We start from the raw sequence: 17,849 nt of genomic DNA, 5'->3' as shown, positions 1-17,849 counted from the left end.
GGCTTCATGTATTTAAATAATTGGAATACTCTGATACTTAATTGAATTTCCAAGATTAGATTGCAGTACCATATGCTCACTTTTTACTGAACTGAAAAAGATGCACAAACCAATTTCAGTTAGTGCTCAAACTGTGGCATAGTCACATGCAGCTGATAAATCATATATCAAAAGAAGTGTCTTAGAGCAGTTGAGGGCTTTTATTGAATTATTTTCCATCTTTGAAAGTTGATGCTCAGTGACTTTTTGCTTACAAACAACTTTCTCTACAAAACATGCTGGCTTTGAGTTGCAGCTGCTGAGGAGCATGGTGGCTTGTATAGTTTGGAGTGGTTAGGCTTGACACAAACACAGCTTTGTGGTGAATGGGTCTTATTGGGGTGGAGATTTGTTACATAATATTTCAGTCTTGAAAGATTAAAATCAAATGTCGTTTCAAAAAAGGGAGAATGTCAAAATATCGAAAATGACATTGTGTAATTGAGTTGTAATGTGATGCCTGCATACCCCTTATTTGTAATATATGTAGCTTCTTCTGAGCTGCTGAAATGTTCGTGGTGAAATTGAGCTATCCATCACGTTTGAGACCAGTGGTTGACAAAATTAATACCAGCTGGGTGAAGCGATCTAGATCTATCAAAACGAGGGGAAAATGGGAGGTGGAGAAGGGGTTTGATATCAAGAGCGAACTGTAAACCAAGTGCTTGCTGTTCATGCTTCAGCTGTCAGTACTGCGCTTCGGGACTGAGGCGAACTTAATTCTGCCTTTCAGCTTTACCGAGAAGTCCATCCCTAGCGTCATCATCTCCCATCGCTACAAAGCGCAGGATACCCCGGCGCGTAAAACGTTTGAGCAGGCGCTGACCGGGGCGTTCATGTCAGCAGTGATCAAAGATCTGCGGCCCAGCGCTCTGCCGTTCGTAGCCAGCCTGATCCGCCATTACACCATGGTGGCCGTGGCCCAGCAGTGTGGTGAGTGGGGAGCAGGCCTCGCGTGGGCCGCGGGGCGGGAGCTGGGGCGTCCTGTGGCACTGAGTTCGAAGCGAGTGCGTGGCGGGTGTGAGGCTGCCTTTGTGTCGTGGCTGAATGGTGTGGAGTAGTGAAAAGTAGTTGAGCGGGGTTTCAAAATGATCTCCTAAGAATACTTTCAAAATACCGAAGCGAATGAATGAAATAGGTCTGCTGTTTCCAGGGCACTTGTGTAACTCAGTCAGTTTTGCAGTTGGGTTTTAATTTTGAGGGGGACCAAGTAAACCTGCCTATGAAGTAAGCTGCTTGTTTGGGGTTTGATCACATGACAGTTTGGGGAAAAGGCATAGTATAAGCGCACTGCTTCATCGTTCCGTTGGTGTAACTTGAATTTCTTAAGGTTCTTTATTTTAATTCAATTTTCTTAGGAGACCTCTGTGGTGCACAGGCTAGTAAGGAGAAGAGAATATTCAAGTAGATGTAATCTTTTTTCTTGCGAGTGAAGAATGCCTTACAATCCATTTATATGCAAATGGGCACAGTGCTCACTGTTTTTGCCATCCGTTAGTCATAGGAATAGTAATCTAATTGAAAGACTATTCATATTGAAATATCCATTATTTTATCTTTTTCTTCCCCTTCCCTTCCTCCCATGCAAATTGCAGGTCCTTTTCTACTGCAGTGCTATCAGGTTGGAAGCCAGCCTAGCACAGCCATGTTTCATAGTGAGGAAAATGGCTCGAAAGGCATGGATCCCTTGGTGCTTATTGATGCCATAGCAATCTGCATGGCATACGAGGAGAAGGAGCTCTGCAAAATAGGAGAGGTGGCTCTAGCGGTGATATTTGATGTTGCAAGCATTATCTTGGGCTCGAAGGAAAGGGTAAATATATGTTTCAATTTTTATCTATATGTTGTAGATTCAACCAGCTCAGTTCTGCTTCCAAGACACCAGAGGCTGCCGATGAGCTGAGAAAACAAACTGATAGAATTCTTTCTTCGCAGGCTTGTCAGCTTCCCTTATTTTCATACATTGTGGAACGTTTGTGCGCTTGCTGTTATGAACAAGCTTGGTATGCAAAACTGGGAGGTGTTGTGTCAATTAAATTCCTTATGGAACGGCTTCCACTAATTTGGGTCCTCCAGAACCAGCAGACATTCCTGAAGGCGCTTCTCTTCGTTATGATGGACCTGACTGGAGAGGTAATTAATGAATATGCCATGTAGCCTGGGGGCAAATTAACTTTTTTTTCTTGAATTCCGACAAATTAGGCTTTTCTAATCTTGATATTACTTAACTCCAAAATACATTGATAATGCAATAGTTTTGAGTTAGTTGTAGTCATTTTAACTTAACCCGAGTCCTGCTGTAAGGAATCATTCCTTGCCCTGGCCTGCTCACTTTGCCAAAGTTAGTAAAGTTGCATTTGATTTGCATTAGCTTCTTTCAGAGTAGGTAGAGGTTGCATTCAGAGCTGTGCAAGAAGACTGTTCACTGTAACTTGGACTGTGTGGTTTTTCTTTCCTGTGCTTAGTTGGAAGGTGTTCATATTATCTGAAAGCAGTACGTAGTTTACAGTTACCCACAAAATTGTCTGCTTGACCTTTTCTTTATTGTGAATCATAACACCACTGCTGAAGTGTTCCAGTGCGAACAGGAATCAGAGAGATTACACAGTAGTGTTCCCTTGCAAGTCTCAGCTACGAGAAGGATGCTGGGAAGTGAATAAATGTTGTTTTTGAACTTAAAACGTTTTTAGCCTTTTGCAGAGGGTTCATCAAAGTCAAGTGCAAAGTTTGTTGTTGATTAATATGCTGATTTACAGTCTTTGTTCTGTACTTTTTAAAATGTACCAAAATAATCTATGATACCATAGGTTTCCAATGGAGCAGTTGCTATGGCAAAGACCACACTAGAGCAGCTTTTGATTAGATGTGCAACTCCTTTAAAAGATGAAGAAAAATCAGAGGAGATCGTAGCAGCACAGGAGAAGTCTTTCCATCACGTAACACATGATCTTGTTCGAGAAGTAACGTCTCCAAACTCTACTGTGAGGAAACAAGCAATGCATTCGTTGCAAGTACTTGCACAGGTCACTGGAAAAAGTGTCACTGTGATTATGGAGCCACATAAAGAGGTGAGCAAAACTACTTCTTCAATGTCCAAGCGAGCCTGAAGTTTTACCAGTTTGGGCTTGCAAGATGCTTTTCTGAATGCATTTTTTACGTGTTGTTGAATAGAGTTCTTAATGCTTTGGTAAGATCTGTTTCCACGTGCTGTGTTCATTGCTATGAAATGCACATGTTTTTGTTTTTCTTCTTTCATTTAAGAGCTTAAAATGTTCTTGTTTTTGTACTTTAAATGCTTACGTTTACAAATTTCTTTTTTGTATGTTGCTTATAACATTATATGGAGTTACTGCCATAGGTATGCTCAGAAAGTATGTTCAATTATCGTGTACTCTGAGTTGTTTCCCTAGCTGACAGTGAGTTCAGGTATTTTAGAGAAACACTTTCCTTCTTCTTCAGTGACTTCTAAAGAGGTACATCTGGAGCTCCAGTAGCAAATGGGTAGGAGCAAGCATTGTCTAAGTGAGCTAATGGTGTCTCAGTGGCTGTGTTTGTGGGATCATTTCAGCAGGCCACTAATTCATTCTAAATGGCATTGTGTAGGTCCTCCAAGATATGGTCCCTCCTAAGAAGCATTTACTTAGGCATCAACCTGCAAATGCCCAGATTGGACTGATGGAGGGGAATACGTTTTGTACAACTCTGCAACCTCGATTGTTTACGATGGATCTGAATGTTGTGGAACATAAGGTTTTCTACACAGAGGTACTCTCATTTTATTTTCTCATATTTGAGTGTATATATGGTTAAGTAACTATGGTGTCAGAATTCTCATATGTCTCATTGGCATGCATTTGTTCTTTGTTTCCTTGTGCTCTCTTACCCATCCTCAGTATTCCTAGTATTCTGCTGCAGTTCAGGATGCAAGATTTCCTGCAGACATGTTCTTTTACAACCTGTATTGTATAAGCAGCATGTTTGCAAATAGTCCTGCTAGATACTGGCAAACTGTAAAATCTCTGGTCGCTTGCCAGACTTTTCTTTAATGGCACTGTGAATGGATCTCTTGCCTCTGGCTAACTATTAGTATTCATGGAAACTTGCACTCTAATTTCAAGTAGAATTTTTGCCTGTTGTGAAATTTGGGGATTGTAATTTGCATAAACGTGTCTCTTTGAGGATGTAAGGCTCAAAAGAGAACTGATAATACTGTTTCAGTCATCCATAATTCCGTGCTAAAATGATTGCCTTTCTTTATATTTTCCCCTAGCTTTTGAATTTGTGTGAGGCTGAAGATGCAGCCTTAATGAAGCTACCTTGTTACAAAAGTCTTCCATCACTTGTACCTCTTCGGATTGCTGCGTTAAGTAAGTGGAAGTTCATAAACAAAGTTGGATGTAGATAAGTGCCCTTCTGAGCAGTGGGCAGTCTTCTTCCCAGGAACAGCAGAAAATTAGAGAGCTTGAAGACTGATGACTGCTCCCTAGAGGTCACAGTTTAATGGAGAATAATGAGGAAGTATCGCTGCTTGCTTAATGAGCAGGATTTGCTTTCTGAGATTTTTAGATGAATTATGTCATATAGTGTTGGGGACACTTTAAAACACTCTTAATAGGCATCCTTTCATTTACTATTTTGTGATGCCTGTTGCTTTTGACAAAGCGTGCTGGGCTTCATGTGTCTATAATTTAAGATGAAATATAAGAAACTTGACGAGAATAAAAGCAGAATTAGGATTTTTTTTCTTCTTCTTTTGAAGTTGAGTTAACAAAGAGAATTTGACTTTGATATTTGCAGATGCTCTAGCTGCATGCAATTACTTGCCTCAGTCGAGAGAGAAAATCATTGCTGCTCTTTTCAAGGCACTTAATTCGACAAATAATGAACTGCAGGAGGCAGGAGAAGCATGCATGAGAAAGGTTAGTGTATTTGAGTCTCTTGTTCTTTCTGCTGTACTTCCTTGATTGTAAGCAGTGTAGCATGTGTATAAGCAGCATAGCATGGTTTGGCTCTGCTTCACAGGAACAGGGCTGTCTGTGTGTGTGCTGTTTAAGGCCAGAATTCATTTCCTTGCCCAGTCCTGCACTGCACTGTCTGTTCTGTGTGTGCTAGGTTGTAATGTAAAAAGTGAGAGGAATGGAAAAGGATGTCCTCTCACCACAACACAGTACCTGGTAGATATGCTTCATTCTCATTTAGCACAATTTTAATATCTCTGCTCCAAATATGGCAAATGATAACGTAACGATAAAACTCCTTGGTGATGAGGTGTAGATTGGGTGGTATGCCATGTGGATTGTAAATACTGGTGATTTACATTTGCTTAGGCAGTCTGCTGGTGAGAGGTCAGATCTCATGTTTTCATGTTATTTTGGCTGTGGAAGAAAACATGTTTACTGGTTACAGCTTGCTGACAGTAGTTGAGCTGAGGGGTTGGATGGGGCAGCTTGGGGTTGTTCCCACATTTGTGTTTGGTGTGAAGTTTTCTTTTTCTGTGATAAATCCACATCCATAGAAAGTTCAATTATAATGGGGAATATTGTATCTGTCTGCTTGTAGCTGGGTTTTGTTTTATCTTTTATGTTTCTCATACGTATAAAATGTAACACAGAAATTTGCTCCACTACCTCCAGCCAAATTCGGAGCCATTTCTTAATAGAGCAGTTTCTGAGCAGCTTGTCTGTAGTTGTACATTTAATTTATAACAAAGGCAGTTTTTCAGTCTCTAGCTGTAATTAAGACCTCCTGCTTGATTGTGTTATGGGTTATCCTGCTATACATCAAGAATATTAAAATGCTTCCCAAATCCATCTTTTCATTGTATCTGTCACTAGTAATAAACATCTTTTAGTCCATTGCATTTGGAAAATACAAAACAAAAGACAGATCAAGTCCATAGGAAACACTTCAAGTGCTTGCACAGAAGTCACTAAGCTCTGCTCCAGCTGTTTTGTGATCCTGTACTCTCTTGCAGTTTTTGGAAGGGGCTACGATAGAAGTTGATCAAATTCATACACACATGAGACCACTGCTTATGATGCTGGGAGACTACCGAAGCCTGACCCTGAATGTTGTCAATCGTCTGACCTCGGTCACTCGCCTTTTTCCAAACTCCTTTAATGATAAATTCTGTGACCAGATGATGGTAAGCCCATTCGTGTGGTGCTTTTGCTCTCTTTTTAAATTCCCTTAACTTGTATGAGTATTTTAGTGAAGTCAAAGAACAATTTGCTAGTAGCTTAGTGTATAGAGTGTAGGGAAAATGTTTTTGTGTTTCACGATTAATAGGAAACATGGTTGGAATTTGGCTTCATTTCTAAGGAAATACCACAGCTAGAAGTTAAGAGGTGCTCTTGTCTAGTGAAGTTGTACCCAATCATGTAAAGGTGTGTTTGGCCTAATTTCTTGTTAAGCAAGGTGCCAGCAGTACATCATGTTAAGTATTCCCTTGAGCACGTTTTGCTTCCTAGTGATCTGACTGTTGAAGTGTTCCCTTACTTACAAAACAGTGGAAGGCATTGCCCTTCTTATTTTATTTGCAACCTTTAATGCGTTTGTGAAAAGTCTGTATTCTCTTGCCAGGGAATTTTAAACATTTAAGTGCATCTGTACCATTTTTAAATAATTAAAGTATAAACCTGTCATCATTGTCTACATGACTTCAGATCTTTTTGCCTTTTAATGTATATATTCTTATAACCCTTACTTTCTTGTATAGGGGAAGACTTTTAGCAGTCCCTAAAAGTCAGCCTGGTTCCAGTTGCTAGTGGTAATACTTGATCAAGAGCCAAGGGCCCTTTTTTAGGCATTGAATGTCATATTTGTGTGTTCTGTACAGAAGTGAAGTTGGTTCTGGCTTCAGCATTTGTTGTTCCCGTATAGTGTATATTAGTTTTAAATTAAAAAATAAGCTTCCTGGGTGTTTGCTAATGACAACCCCTAGCATCCCCTCTGCAAGCTTCAAGTTTTGCACCCAAAACTCATTTTTCTAATCACACACAGATCAGTGGCAGCTTTTGTAGGTGATATTCCAACCTTTCCAGTATGGAGTGCACTGGAACTATTTGAAGTTGGAAACTGTATGGTTTCAGATAATAAGTTAACTTTTAAATCTGGAAGAATAAAAATAACTTATCGTTTTTTTCCCTTTGTTTCCTTCAGTCATTTCTGCCTGTTTCTTTTCCTGAAGTATGTGCTGTCACTTGCTAAAAAGGAATGGTATTATTAGAAGAATAACACTAATTGCCTTTTTTCGTAGCAACACCTGCGTAAATGGATGGAAGTTGTAGTTATTACACACAAAGGTGGACAGAGGAGTGATGGAAATGTAAGTTAACGAATGCTTTTATGAGAGAAGACAAAGAGGCAAGGAATAGTGTTACTGTTTAGGAATTACAGAATTCATTCACTTGTAAGTGCTGCCATAACTGATGATGCACTGATATTTTATGACAAGGCACTGCATTTACGTGTGTTGAATAATTGTTAGAAATCTTAGTGTGGTGGGAGGAGCTTGTTACCTGCTGGCAGTGAGTACTTCTCACTCTGTTCTGTACAGGCTGGTGGTGTGAAGCTACTTAGCAGTGTTAATCCCTCTTTTTTGCTTATGTGTTTGCTGCTCATAACTGTCTTTTGAGAATGGTGCAGAATAATATCCCAGTTCATTTAAAATATAATTTGTGAAAAAAAACAAATTTCATATTTACCAGTGGAGATCACTTCAAAATTTCTCTTTCACCTGAGCTCACAGTCTTAGTGTGGAACTGTGGGGCACTAATAAGAAATAGGAAAGCTGAGTGACAGCACACTGAGATTCCTGCTTCAGTGTTGTTTTGTGTATGCTACAAGAAGTCCTATGAATCCTGCTGAGGTTTTAGTAAGAATTTATATTGAAATTTGAGATGTGTTATTGCAACTGTTGGAAAATTGAGGAGGTGAGGGTATTATAAATCTGTTTTTTGAATTACAGTGGCTTTTCATTTCCTTTAAAACATGAAGGTGACTTAATGGCATTTCATTGTACTTTTTGTAATTGCAAAGAGCTCTGAAATCTGAGCTTAGTCACTGCTTTGTATTTCACCTAGATCTTCTCTAATGAATTTGTTTCTCACGTTTAAACTCAAACTGCACATTTTTCAGCAGAGCATGAAGGTTTTAGTCAGGTCAGAGAAGTTCTAAGGCCTTCACATAATTATTTTGGAGTTTGTTTTCACTCTATTTGTTCCAGAGTGATCACGGATGTCTTGCAGATCTCTCAGATTATTGCTCATAAGAAGTGGCACCACAGAGAGATGTGTGATTCTATATTCAACTGTCAGGCTGGTGATATTAACTTGATCTTACTTCTTTTTACCTGTAGGAAATGAAGATTTGTTCAGCAATTATAAATCTGTTTCATCTGATCCCAGCTGCCCCTCAGACACTGGTTAAACCTCTGCTGGAAGTTGTGATGAAAACAGAACGAGCCATGTTGATTGAGGTAAAAGTGGAAATTAACATTGCTGATATTTTTGCTTGGTAATGTTTTTAAATGTGGTGATTTTTCTACATATTGGTATGGGAAGATTTGATATTAAAAAATAGTTTAAAAATAAAGAAAAATGCTCTCCAGTCCTCTTAGGAGGTGTTACTGTTGGCCATGATCATGGAGATTCTGGATGTCTTGTATCTGCATAAATGCCAAATCAACTGCTTCTCTCCTCAGACCCTCTGTGAGTGCTGTGAAATTGGCAGACAAATAAAAGCAGTCTGCATTTTTAACGTGAGCATTACAAATTTTTCAGGCTGGCAGTCCATTCAGGGAACCACTGATAAAGTTTTTGACGCGTCATCCATCCCAGACTGTAGAGCTCTTCATGATGGAAGCCACTTTAAACGATCCACAGTGGAGCAGAATGTTCATGGTAAGCTGTAGGGCCCCTAATCTTTAAAAACTTAATGTGATCACATTTGTGATCTCGTACGTGGTTGTTTTTTTTTTCCCTTGTGTAACCTTAAAATCCTGTAGCCTGGCTTTGTTCCAGCACAAGGTGTATATTGTTTACTTTGCATTTCTTTGCCTGTTGCTGTTGGTTTATACGTTTTCAGATCGGATAGGATTATCACTGGAGTTATATAGCAGAGCTGTGTAGATACAAAAATACAAGCTCTGTAACTTCAGTGTTGGATAGAATGCTGAAGAGTGAGAGATCATCTTGGTATTTTTGCTTTTAAAGGTCGAGATTAAAATTCTTTCTTCCTCTTCTTCAGAGCTTCTTAAAACATAAAGATGCCAAACCTCTGCGTGATGTGTTGGCTGCTAACCCAAACCGGTTCATCACCCTTCTGTTACCTGCTGGCACACAGGCAGCTGTCAGACCTGGATCTCCAAGCACCACCACGATGCGCCTTGACCTTCAGTTTCAGGCTATCAAGGTATTAACTTATTTTTGTTTGTCTGCATTGGACAGTTAAAATCTCTTTAGCAAAAGACCTCTTACGTAGAGACTTTCAAGTGTGTGTGTGTACGTGTGTGTTATGGCTTATGGAAAGATACTTGTAAAAATGTAAGGTGTTTGTAGTCTCAATGAGGAAAGGAAAAGATTCAAATGAATTATAGTTATCTTTAATCAAGTATGATAAAAGAGAAACATGGCAAGGTAAACTTTCTTTAAAAGAGATGATTTCAAAATTAATCAAAATTGTTTTTTGAATTTGGAGTATTTTAGAACCCTTAATCTATCTGAAAGAAATGCTTTTATTCATTGCTTCCACTGGCAGATGCGTTGAATGTTGATTGTGCATTTGTCTCGTTCTGCTTTTGACAGATCATAAGTATTATTGTTAAGAATGATGAATGTTGGTTAGCTAATCAGCATTCCTTGGTGAGTCAGCTGAAACGTGTGTGGGTGAGTGAAGCTTTTCAGGAAAGACATCGTAAGGAGAATATGGCTGCAACAAATTGGAAAGAACCCAAGCTGCTGGCATATTGCTTGTTGAATTACTGCAAGTACGTAAAAACATTTATTTCCTATCGTTTCTGTATAAACAGGGACACTAAAAATGGTTAGCAGTTACTGAAGAGCATGTTTAATATATTTCATAATACTGCTCTTAGCTCTAAGCGCCTACCTCTGGTAGTGCCTGTTCTTGGTTCTCTGCTTGTTAAAAACCAGTATTTATTTTTTCATCAAATCCATCAGCACAGTACTTTGGAAGGAATTTTTCTCAACAGCTTTTTATTTTCTGTGTTTTTACAGAAGAAATTACGGTGATATAGAGCTGCTCTTCCAGTTGCTTCGAGCTTTTACAGGTCGTTTTCTCTGCAATATGACTTTCTTAAAGGAATACATGGAAGAAGAGATTCCTAAAAACTACAGTATTCCCCAAAAACGGGCTTTGTTCTTCCGGTTTGTAGACTTCAATGACCCAAACTTTGGAGATGAGCTCAAAGCCAAGGTAGCTAAATCAATTAATTCAAAGTAGTCTGATATTTAGGTTTAATTTTCTTCTTGAGATCTAGGGCAACAAAACTCACTTACCTAAATGTCAATGAGCTTGATAATTGGCAGAGCCACTTAGGTGAAAATATCATACCTGAAGAAGAGTGATAATAAACAGGGACAGCAATTTATCTTGCTTTCGGTGCTGACTGTTTTAGTTCACACTTTCTAAGAATCTTTGCCCTTGGAAGAAGGAAAAGGGGAAAAAATAGCATTGCATCTGCTAATTAAGCTGTTGCTTACAGCTTTCTTTTGTAACAGTGTGCATGTCTGCATAGGAAGACTGCCACTAAAATAATCCAGTGCTCAAGGGAACTGTTCTGTGTTTGTTCTGTAGGTGCTGCAGCATATCCTGAATCCTGCTTTCTTGCACAGTTTTGAAAAGGGAGAAGGTGAACAGCTGTTGGGACCCCCAAACCCAGAAGGGGATAATCCAGAAAGTATCACTAGTGTTTTTATCACAAAGGTATCAGTTGTAGTTTATGTTAGTGTTTGAGAGTTAAAGCATTATTTATCTCCTTTGGCATTGTGGCTCTTGTGCTGTTATGATCAGTTAAATCGCGTCATAACTTTGAACCACTTCAAGATCCATCAGTCATCTGTATGGTTAGACTGAATTTTATCAGTTTAGTTATGGTGTCTTTAGGATTTGAATGTCTTTATTTAGAGGTGAGCCTTATATGGCTGTAATTCTTCTAGCAAGCGAAGTTTTGTGTGATTGACTGTCAGGATCTTTGTAATTCCCCTCGGCTTTGTTGAATCAATAGCAATTTCCTATGAAGGTCTCACCTCAGGAGGCTGTTTTGTGTGTCTTCAGTTGAACTGAAAAAACAAAAAAGATCATTAGCTTCCTTAAAAACAACAAGGAAGCACTGAAAAAGCAAAATGTAGAACATTCTGTTATAGATACTAGAGCATTCCCACCTCTCCCCTTTTTTTCTTCCATTGTTCCTGCAACCAGGTACTCGATCCAGAAAAGCAGGCTGATATGTTGGATTCCCTGAGGATATATCTCCTGCAGTTTGCCACGCTTCTGGTTGAGCATGCTCCACATCACATTCATGACAACAACAAAAACCGGAACAGCAAACTGCGGCGCCTGATGACGTTTGCGTGGCCGTGCCTCCTGTCCAAAGCCTGTGTAGACCCAGCGTGCAAATACAGTGGGCATTTGCTTTTGGCACACATCATTGCAAAATTTGCCATACATAAGAAGATAGTTCTGCAGGTATTGACCCAGTATTTGTGTTCAGACCTTTTAGGGGATGTTGTTAAGTTTTGTAGTGTGCTTTCTTTTAGTTTTAAAATGTGCAGTAGGAGGTACGCAGTAGTTTTGGGTACTTGGTATACAATGAAATTCATCCTCATACTTCAAGTACTGAAGCACCAAGCCAGATATTGGTACAAATTTATTTGGAGATAGCAAATAGAAGACAAGAAGAGGCTGAAGGAGACAGTGAAAAAATCCTCTTGGTTGAACTAACAAAGTCAGTATCTGAAAGGTGAAGGCAGAAATTTCAGCTAAGACAGCGTGGGGATCAAAGGGAAACTTAAGTCAGACAGTGGGGAGGGAGTGAGAAGGATAAATGGGAGATAAAGGATACACAGGTGTGTGCTTAACGAAGTACCACCATGTATTTCCCAAACTCTAGGAAGAAGTTGTGCTGTTTAAAAGGTCTATTTTTTACTCTTTCTTTTATAGGTGGTTTCTGTAAATGTGTAATATTAATGTTAACCAGAATCCTTGGTCGTTAGGTTTTTCATAGTCTTCTAAAAGCTCATGCAATGGAGGCCCGAGCTATTGTGAGGCAAGCAATGGCTATTCTGACTCCAGCTGTGCCTGCTCGAATGGAGGATGGGCACCAGATGCTGACTCACTGGACAAGAAAAATCATTGTGGAAGAGGGTCATACAGTTCCCCAGCTAGTACATATTTTGCACTTAATAGTACAACACTTCAAGGTACTTTTACCAACTATTCTAATATTCACTGTGTCATAGGTACTGAAGCTGTAAGCTGCAGTTTCTTTGGAAAATATAATCCAGATTATGTAGCTTAATTTCTGAAAGCATCTGCTGACTGCATAGATCTTCAATTAAAATGAAAAGGAATTATTGACATTTTGTGGCGAATTCTTATGTGTTTTCCTTTTTGGTTATGTTCTTTGTGCTTCCCTTTTTTTGTCTGAAATGCTTTTGAATGTGTATCTGGTATTTGTAAAAGCTTTCTTGCCACGGCATTGCAGACTGCCAAACAAGCTCCCCACGGAGTGCACGTGTTTGAAATGGCACATTAATTTAAGCAAAAAGATATACCTGCTCCTAGCCAAAATAAACTTTAAAGAAAATAAATTAGTTTGCATATGGAGCACAGTTGTGTGATTAAGGAGCTAATTAAGGTACTTGTGGAGGAGTTTGAAGGTGAGCACTGGAGCTTGTAGTGGGTTGTTGCAATACAGGATGGCTGAGCTTTGGGTTTTTTGTCAGAGTTGCTTCTGGTTGAGGCAAGTAATACTTGTAATATTTTGTTTCTGAAAATTGGAGTGCATAGCTTAGTTTAGAAAGGCCCTGTTTTGTTAAATTTGGATGCAAGACTGTTCTTATGTAGAATGGACTTTATTGTTATTCTGGTTGCGAAAAGTAGGATCCTGTATTGCTCCAGTATCATCTCCTGAAGCTTATGTTGTTTGTTGTCTCTACTAATTACAGTTGTGACTCTGAATTTGCCATTCTGTTAGATTTCCTTTTGTTTATAATGATTGAAGTTAGAACTCAAAATGTGACTTTTATGTCATGCTTTAGGAATTGATGGCTCACGTATCTGACTGTGTTCCTGTGTGAGCTTTGGCTGCCTGTAAGGATTGGCAAAAGAATCAAATCCCTTGTCCTTGAGAATGAAGAAACTTGTTGGGCACTCTAAAGAACCACGAGTTCAGTAGTCACGACTGAAAATTATAGCCAGAATTGTATTTTCAGAGCACCACTTGCTTTTCCTAAGTTCAGATATGGTACAGATTTAGGAAACGCTGGGCTTAAAGCTGTTCTGCCATGTGTGTTGGCTTTATTTCTGCACTGTGGTCTTTGTGTAGAATCTGATTAGTTAATGGCTAACATGATTGTGAAACTGTTTTTTCAGGTTTATTATCCAGTGAGACATCACTTGGTGCAGCACATGGTCAGTGCCATGCAGAGGCTGGGCTTCACTCCCAGTGTTACGATCGAGCAAAGAAAATTAGCGGTGGATCTTGCTGAAGTGGTTATTAAATGGGAATTGCAGAGAATTAAAGACCAGCAGGTAGGAATTCCAAATGAACTGGTAAAGGTTGGACTCTTGTACCATTAAATGCCCTTTTTTTTTTTTAACATGAATGTTGCTGATATTTCAGCCAGATTCAGATATGGATCCCAGTGCAAGTGGAGAAGGAGCAAGTTCTACCTCATCTGCTGTTAAAAGAGGACTGTCTGTCGATTCTGGCCAAGAAGTGAAACGCTTCAGGACAGCCACTGGGGCCATCAGTGCTGTAAGGAAAATTCAGGTTTTGTCCAGGAGCACTGGGGCTGTAACCTGCACTGCCTGATCCATTTAGTTTTTCCACCCATCTTGAACCTCACTAGATGAATTGCTGTGCTTTTAGAAAAGCTTTTAAATCTATTCTACCTGTTAGATTTCTCGTGGTGTTGGTTATGGATTTTGTGTTCTGTGCACGTGCAGGTGTTTGGACGCAGCCAGTCCTTGCCAGGAGCTGATGCACTTCTTTCCAAGCCCATTGATAAGCAGCATACAGATACAGTCGTGAACTTCCTCATCAGAATTGCTTGCCAGGTATAGCAGGTTTATTCTTATATGCAAACACTGGTGTAGCACAAGTAACTAAAGCCAAAAAAACCTTGTTTCATAAGAGTATGTGTATGCTTCGGTTATTCTGGAGTTTGTATACTTGCATTCTCCTGCTGTCAGGTTTGAAATCTTGAAGTTGCACAAAAAATGAAATGTTCTTGTTTTAATGAGGAAAGAAATGTGATTTGATAACTGGCGTTTGCGTATTTTTTCATTTCACAGATGATTTATAGGATTTGTGTGGCAGGTATGCTGTAGCTTCTCATGTGGCATTGTGTGCTTACAGCTTTGTGTGGGGAATGCACCTTGACAGTCAGACTTGGGATGTGAACGATGGCGAGCCAGATTTTGGAGCTGAAAGCGTGTCCATTTTACTGCTTAGCTGATCACTTCTAGCATTTTGTTTGCTCTTTTCTCTTTCCAAACAAGTGCTGTATTGAAAGTGACACGCTTGAAATAAACTTGAGTAGCAGAAATTGTCTGGAGCCAGGCAAAGACTTCACAGAAGTTCCCTTAAGTTTTCCTTCTTAATTTGTGTACTTGCCTGTTTCTACAAAGTATCCTAGCTCTACTGACTGGATTCAGTGGCAAGAATATTCTGCCCAAGAACTGAAGGATATTGAAGGAGTGTAATAGGGAAATAAGGAAGGAATATGTCAATTATGCATCTAAGGATGACTATTATAATTGGATTTACAAGATCATAAATATGGAACTTCTTCTCATGCAACATATCATGCTATTAAAGCTTTGTTAAGAGTGAATTCTTCTGGGGCACGCTGAGCGTAGCTCAAAGCTACGTGGCTCCTGCAGCAGGTTCAGCAGTAACCTGGAGTTGTGTGCATCGCAGCTCTTTGCAGAGACAACACGTGCTCTGAAGTTATAAAGGGGAACTCAGTAGACAGTTGTGTGTTTTTATGGATGCTTTCCAAACAGTCGAGATTAACCGAAGGTGAAAATGTTCAGAGTTGTAGCAATAATCTGTCAGATTAAACTACCTGATTACAAGTATACTTTGGATTGGATCACTTCAGGTAATTAGCTAGCAACGTACACGTAAGTTCTGCTGTCTAATAGTTGATATCTTTCTGTACAGTAAAGCACTCTGTGACAGAAGTGCTGAAGCACAGCCATTTCTGAAGGAGGGAATTAAATGCTTGCTTGGAATGCATAATAAATTTATTAGTTGAATGCAAGACGGTGTCTTTTTGTTAACTCTGATTAATTACCAGGTAAATGACAACTCAAACACTGCTGGTTCTCCTGGGGAATTGCTCTCCCGACGCTGTGTCAACCTTCTGAAAACTGCTTTACGACCAGATATGTGGCCCAAATCAGAACTGAAGCTGCAGTGGTTTGATAAGCTATTAATGACTGTGGTAGGTAACAGCCCAGTTCTTTATGGCTTTAGGATTCACTAGTATGTGTGTTCACTGGGGCTTCCACAACCACATGTTTAAGATCTCTCTCATACTCGAGTATTTTTTTTAGTTATTACGTATCCTGAGCACTCATTTCTTGTGGATTTCAACTTTAAATTGTAGATTAATCATTATAGAGAAGTGTAGTTGTGAATTTGAGGTAAATATTGGTTGGTTTAACAGCTAATTTGATTCATTATCATTTCTTGGAAAACTTGGAACTAAATTGTGATGCGTATATTTACAAATAATTTGTGATTTTGTATTATGGAGTGGAATAGGATGAAGTCAGTGACCGAGAGGAGATGTTTGAGCACGAACATTTAATGTTTTGGGGTTGAATGCCTGTAGTCATTCTATTACTTAGAGAAGGCACTAGAATTATTTAAGAGATGCTTTTCCCACCCTCTCACTGCCTTTTCATGTGTGTTCTTTTTAGGAACAACCCAATCAAGCCAACTTTGCCAACATTTGCACTGGCTTAGAGGTCTTAAGTTTCCTGCTAACAGTGCTGCAGCCCCCTGCTATCCTTAGTAGCTTCAAACCCCTGCAACGAGGCGTAGCAGCTTGTATGACTTGTGGAAACACCAAGGTTTTGAGAGCAGTCCACAGTTTGCTTTCTCGCTTGATGGGTATTTTCCCTACGGAACCAAGTATGTGGTATATTCTCCCTTTTATCCTTTATTAGTGTGTAACTCAAATGATTAAGAGTGGGGTGAAGGCACTCTCTGCAATGTGCTAATATACTGTTTTATGGTTCCTGTGTTTAATGGTACATTTTAGATTGCACTTTCAACCTCTGTTTAAAAAAAAACAAACGGAAAAATGTAATCACCTGGAATACATCATTATCCACTGACATAAAAACTTAATAAGCTGTGGCTGTCATAACTTTGCTTCAAGAAATACATTTTATAATTTCAGTGCATTTTTGTAATTACAATTATTTTGCAGTTGAGCTTTGTTGTTTTGCTGAAACAGTGAAGAGTGAGCATATTATTTACCATCTTTCTTTTTATACTCTGTCTTAATATAAACTGACTTCAGACAACTTAGAGAACCCTCAGTGCTTTGGATTCTCATCCAAATGAATTATTTAGAAGTAGTGGTACACTTACTGAAGACACATTGGTTCTACAGTCAGGAGGTCATATCAGTGTGGGATCTGTTTGTGCTGTCTGGCTTTTTAGCAAGGTAAAGTTCCAGCAGCAGTGGAGGTGACTGTTCACAGTGTTAACTGTTCCTTGCATGTTCTGTGGCTAAGATTAATGAAACTAAGTGCAAACTCTGTAAACTTTGCAGGTACCTCAAGTGTAGCTTCGAAGTATGAAGAGCTAGAGTGCCTTTATGCTGCAGTTGGAAAGGTTATTTATGAAGGACTTACTAACTATGAGAAAGCCACTAATGCTAACCCTTCTCAGCTCTTTGGTAAGTTTCCCATGCCTCTGGTAGAAATGTGAGTTGGTCTGTTCATTAGTATGATCTTTGTCATTAGCTTGTCTTTTCCATAAGGAAATAGAAATCTGATAATAATGAAGAGGAAGCTGTGGGAAGCAATTGGAGCTAGCAATTGGAAGCAATGAGCATGGGATATCTGTCTGTTATGAAGGAAGGGCCTGGGGGTTCATGGCAGTCTGTCCTCTGCTAGTAGCTTGCCTGGGAGCAGTCAGTGGAAGTGGAAACCTGCTGCTGTGCTAGATGGAAGCCATCTGTGCTCAAAGTACATGGGAACAGGGTGCAGCATTGAGATTAACCAAACGATAAAGTAAAAATTAGTGAAAACTTGTTACATGGGGAAAAAACCCTCAACCAGGGCACTACTGAAGTACAGCAGAGTGTTTCAAGGATTATATGTGAACATGCTTGTGTGTTATACTTTCTTTTCCATTGTATTTGAAATTATATTTATCAACTGATTTGGATAGTGTGAGAAGTCATAGTTATTTCTAGACCACAGATGTTCACTGCATAAGGAATTCTGAAGTAACTATTTTTTTGTTGAGCAAGCAGGTGAGTTTTTAGTGGACCCCATTCTGATGAGCTGCAATGTTCTCCTTTTCTTGTTATTAG

The 17,849-nt window shown here is 39.3% G+C and overlaps 1 protein-coding gene across 5 annotated transcripts in view; it reads left to right on the top strand.

Annotated features, from left to right (window-relative positions):
* The window catches only part of TRRAP (transformation/transcription domain associated protein), a 71,563-nt gene that overhangs the window by 17,828 nt on the left and 35,886 nt on the right, over positions 1 to 17,849 (top strand). For all 5 annotated transcript variants that reach the window (XM_065732948.1, XM_065732951.1, XM_065732949.1 and 2 more), the window contains exons 23-45: positions 773 to 972; positions 1,635 to 1,852; positions 1,975 to 2,172; positions 2,847 to 3,107; positions 3,643 to 3,804; positions 4,310 to 4,406; positions 4,837 to 4,958; positions 6,014 to 6,184; positions 7,298 to 7,366; positions 8,399 to 8,518; positions 8,823 to 8,942; positions 9,289 to 9,453; positions 9,846 to 10,027; positions 10,278 to 10,476; positions 10,858 to 10,986; positions 11,482 to 11,748; positions 12,276 to 12,482; positions 13,657 to 13,815; positions 13,907 to 14,041; positions 14,233 to 14,343; positions 15,591 to 15,737; positions 16,219 to 16,432; positions 17,082 to 17,207. In XM_065732948.1, coding sequence (XP_065589020.1) covers positions 773 to 972; positions 1,635 to 1,852; positions 1,975 to 2,172; positions 2,847 to 3,107; positions 3,643 to 3,804; positions 4,310 to 4,406; positions 4,837 to 4,958; positions 6,014 to 6,184; positions 7,298 to 7,366; positions 8,399 to 8,518; positions 8,823 to 8,942; positions 9,289 to 9,453; positions 9,846 to 10,027; positions 10,278 to 10,476; positions 10,858 to 10,986; positions 11,482 to 11,748; positions 12,276 to 12,482; positions 13,657 to 13,815; positions 13,907 to 14,041; positions 14,233 to 14,343; positions 15,591 to 15,737; positions 16,219 to 16,432; positions 17,082 to 17,207 — 3,779 coding nt within the window. The remainder of the gene's footprint in view (positions 1 to 772; positions 973 to 1,634; positions 1,853 to 1,974; positions 2,173 to 2,846; positions 3,108 to 3,642; positions 3,805 to 4,309; positions 4,407 to 4,836; positions 4,959 to 6,013; positions 6,185 to 7,297; positions 7,367 to 8,398; positions 8,519 to 8,822; positions 8,943 to 9,288; positions 9,454 to 9,845; positions 10,028 to 10,277; positions 10,477 to 10,857; positions 10,987 to 11,481; positions 11,749 to 12,275; positions 12,483 to 13,656; positions 13,816 to 13,906; positions 14,042 to 14,232; positions 14,344 to 15,590; positions 15,738 to 16,218; positions 16,433 to 17,081; positions 17,208 to 17,849) is intronic.

This window comes from Cyrtonyx montezumae, unplaced genomic scaffold (assembly GCF_038088225.1).
Source record: "Cyrtonyx montezumae isolate F1298 unplaced genomic scaffold, pur_monq_1.0 scaffold_16, whole genome shotgun sequence".
NCBI classification, from domain to species: Eukaryota; Metazoa; Chordata; class Aves; order Galliformes; family Odontophoridae; genus Cyrtonyx; species Cyrtonyx montezumae.
Note: the sequence above shows the minus strand (reverse complement) of the source record. Positions and strands in the feature narration are given on the sequence as shown.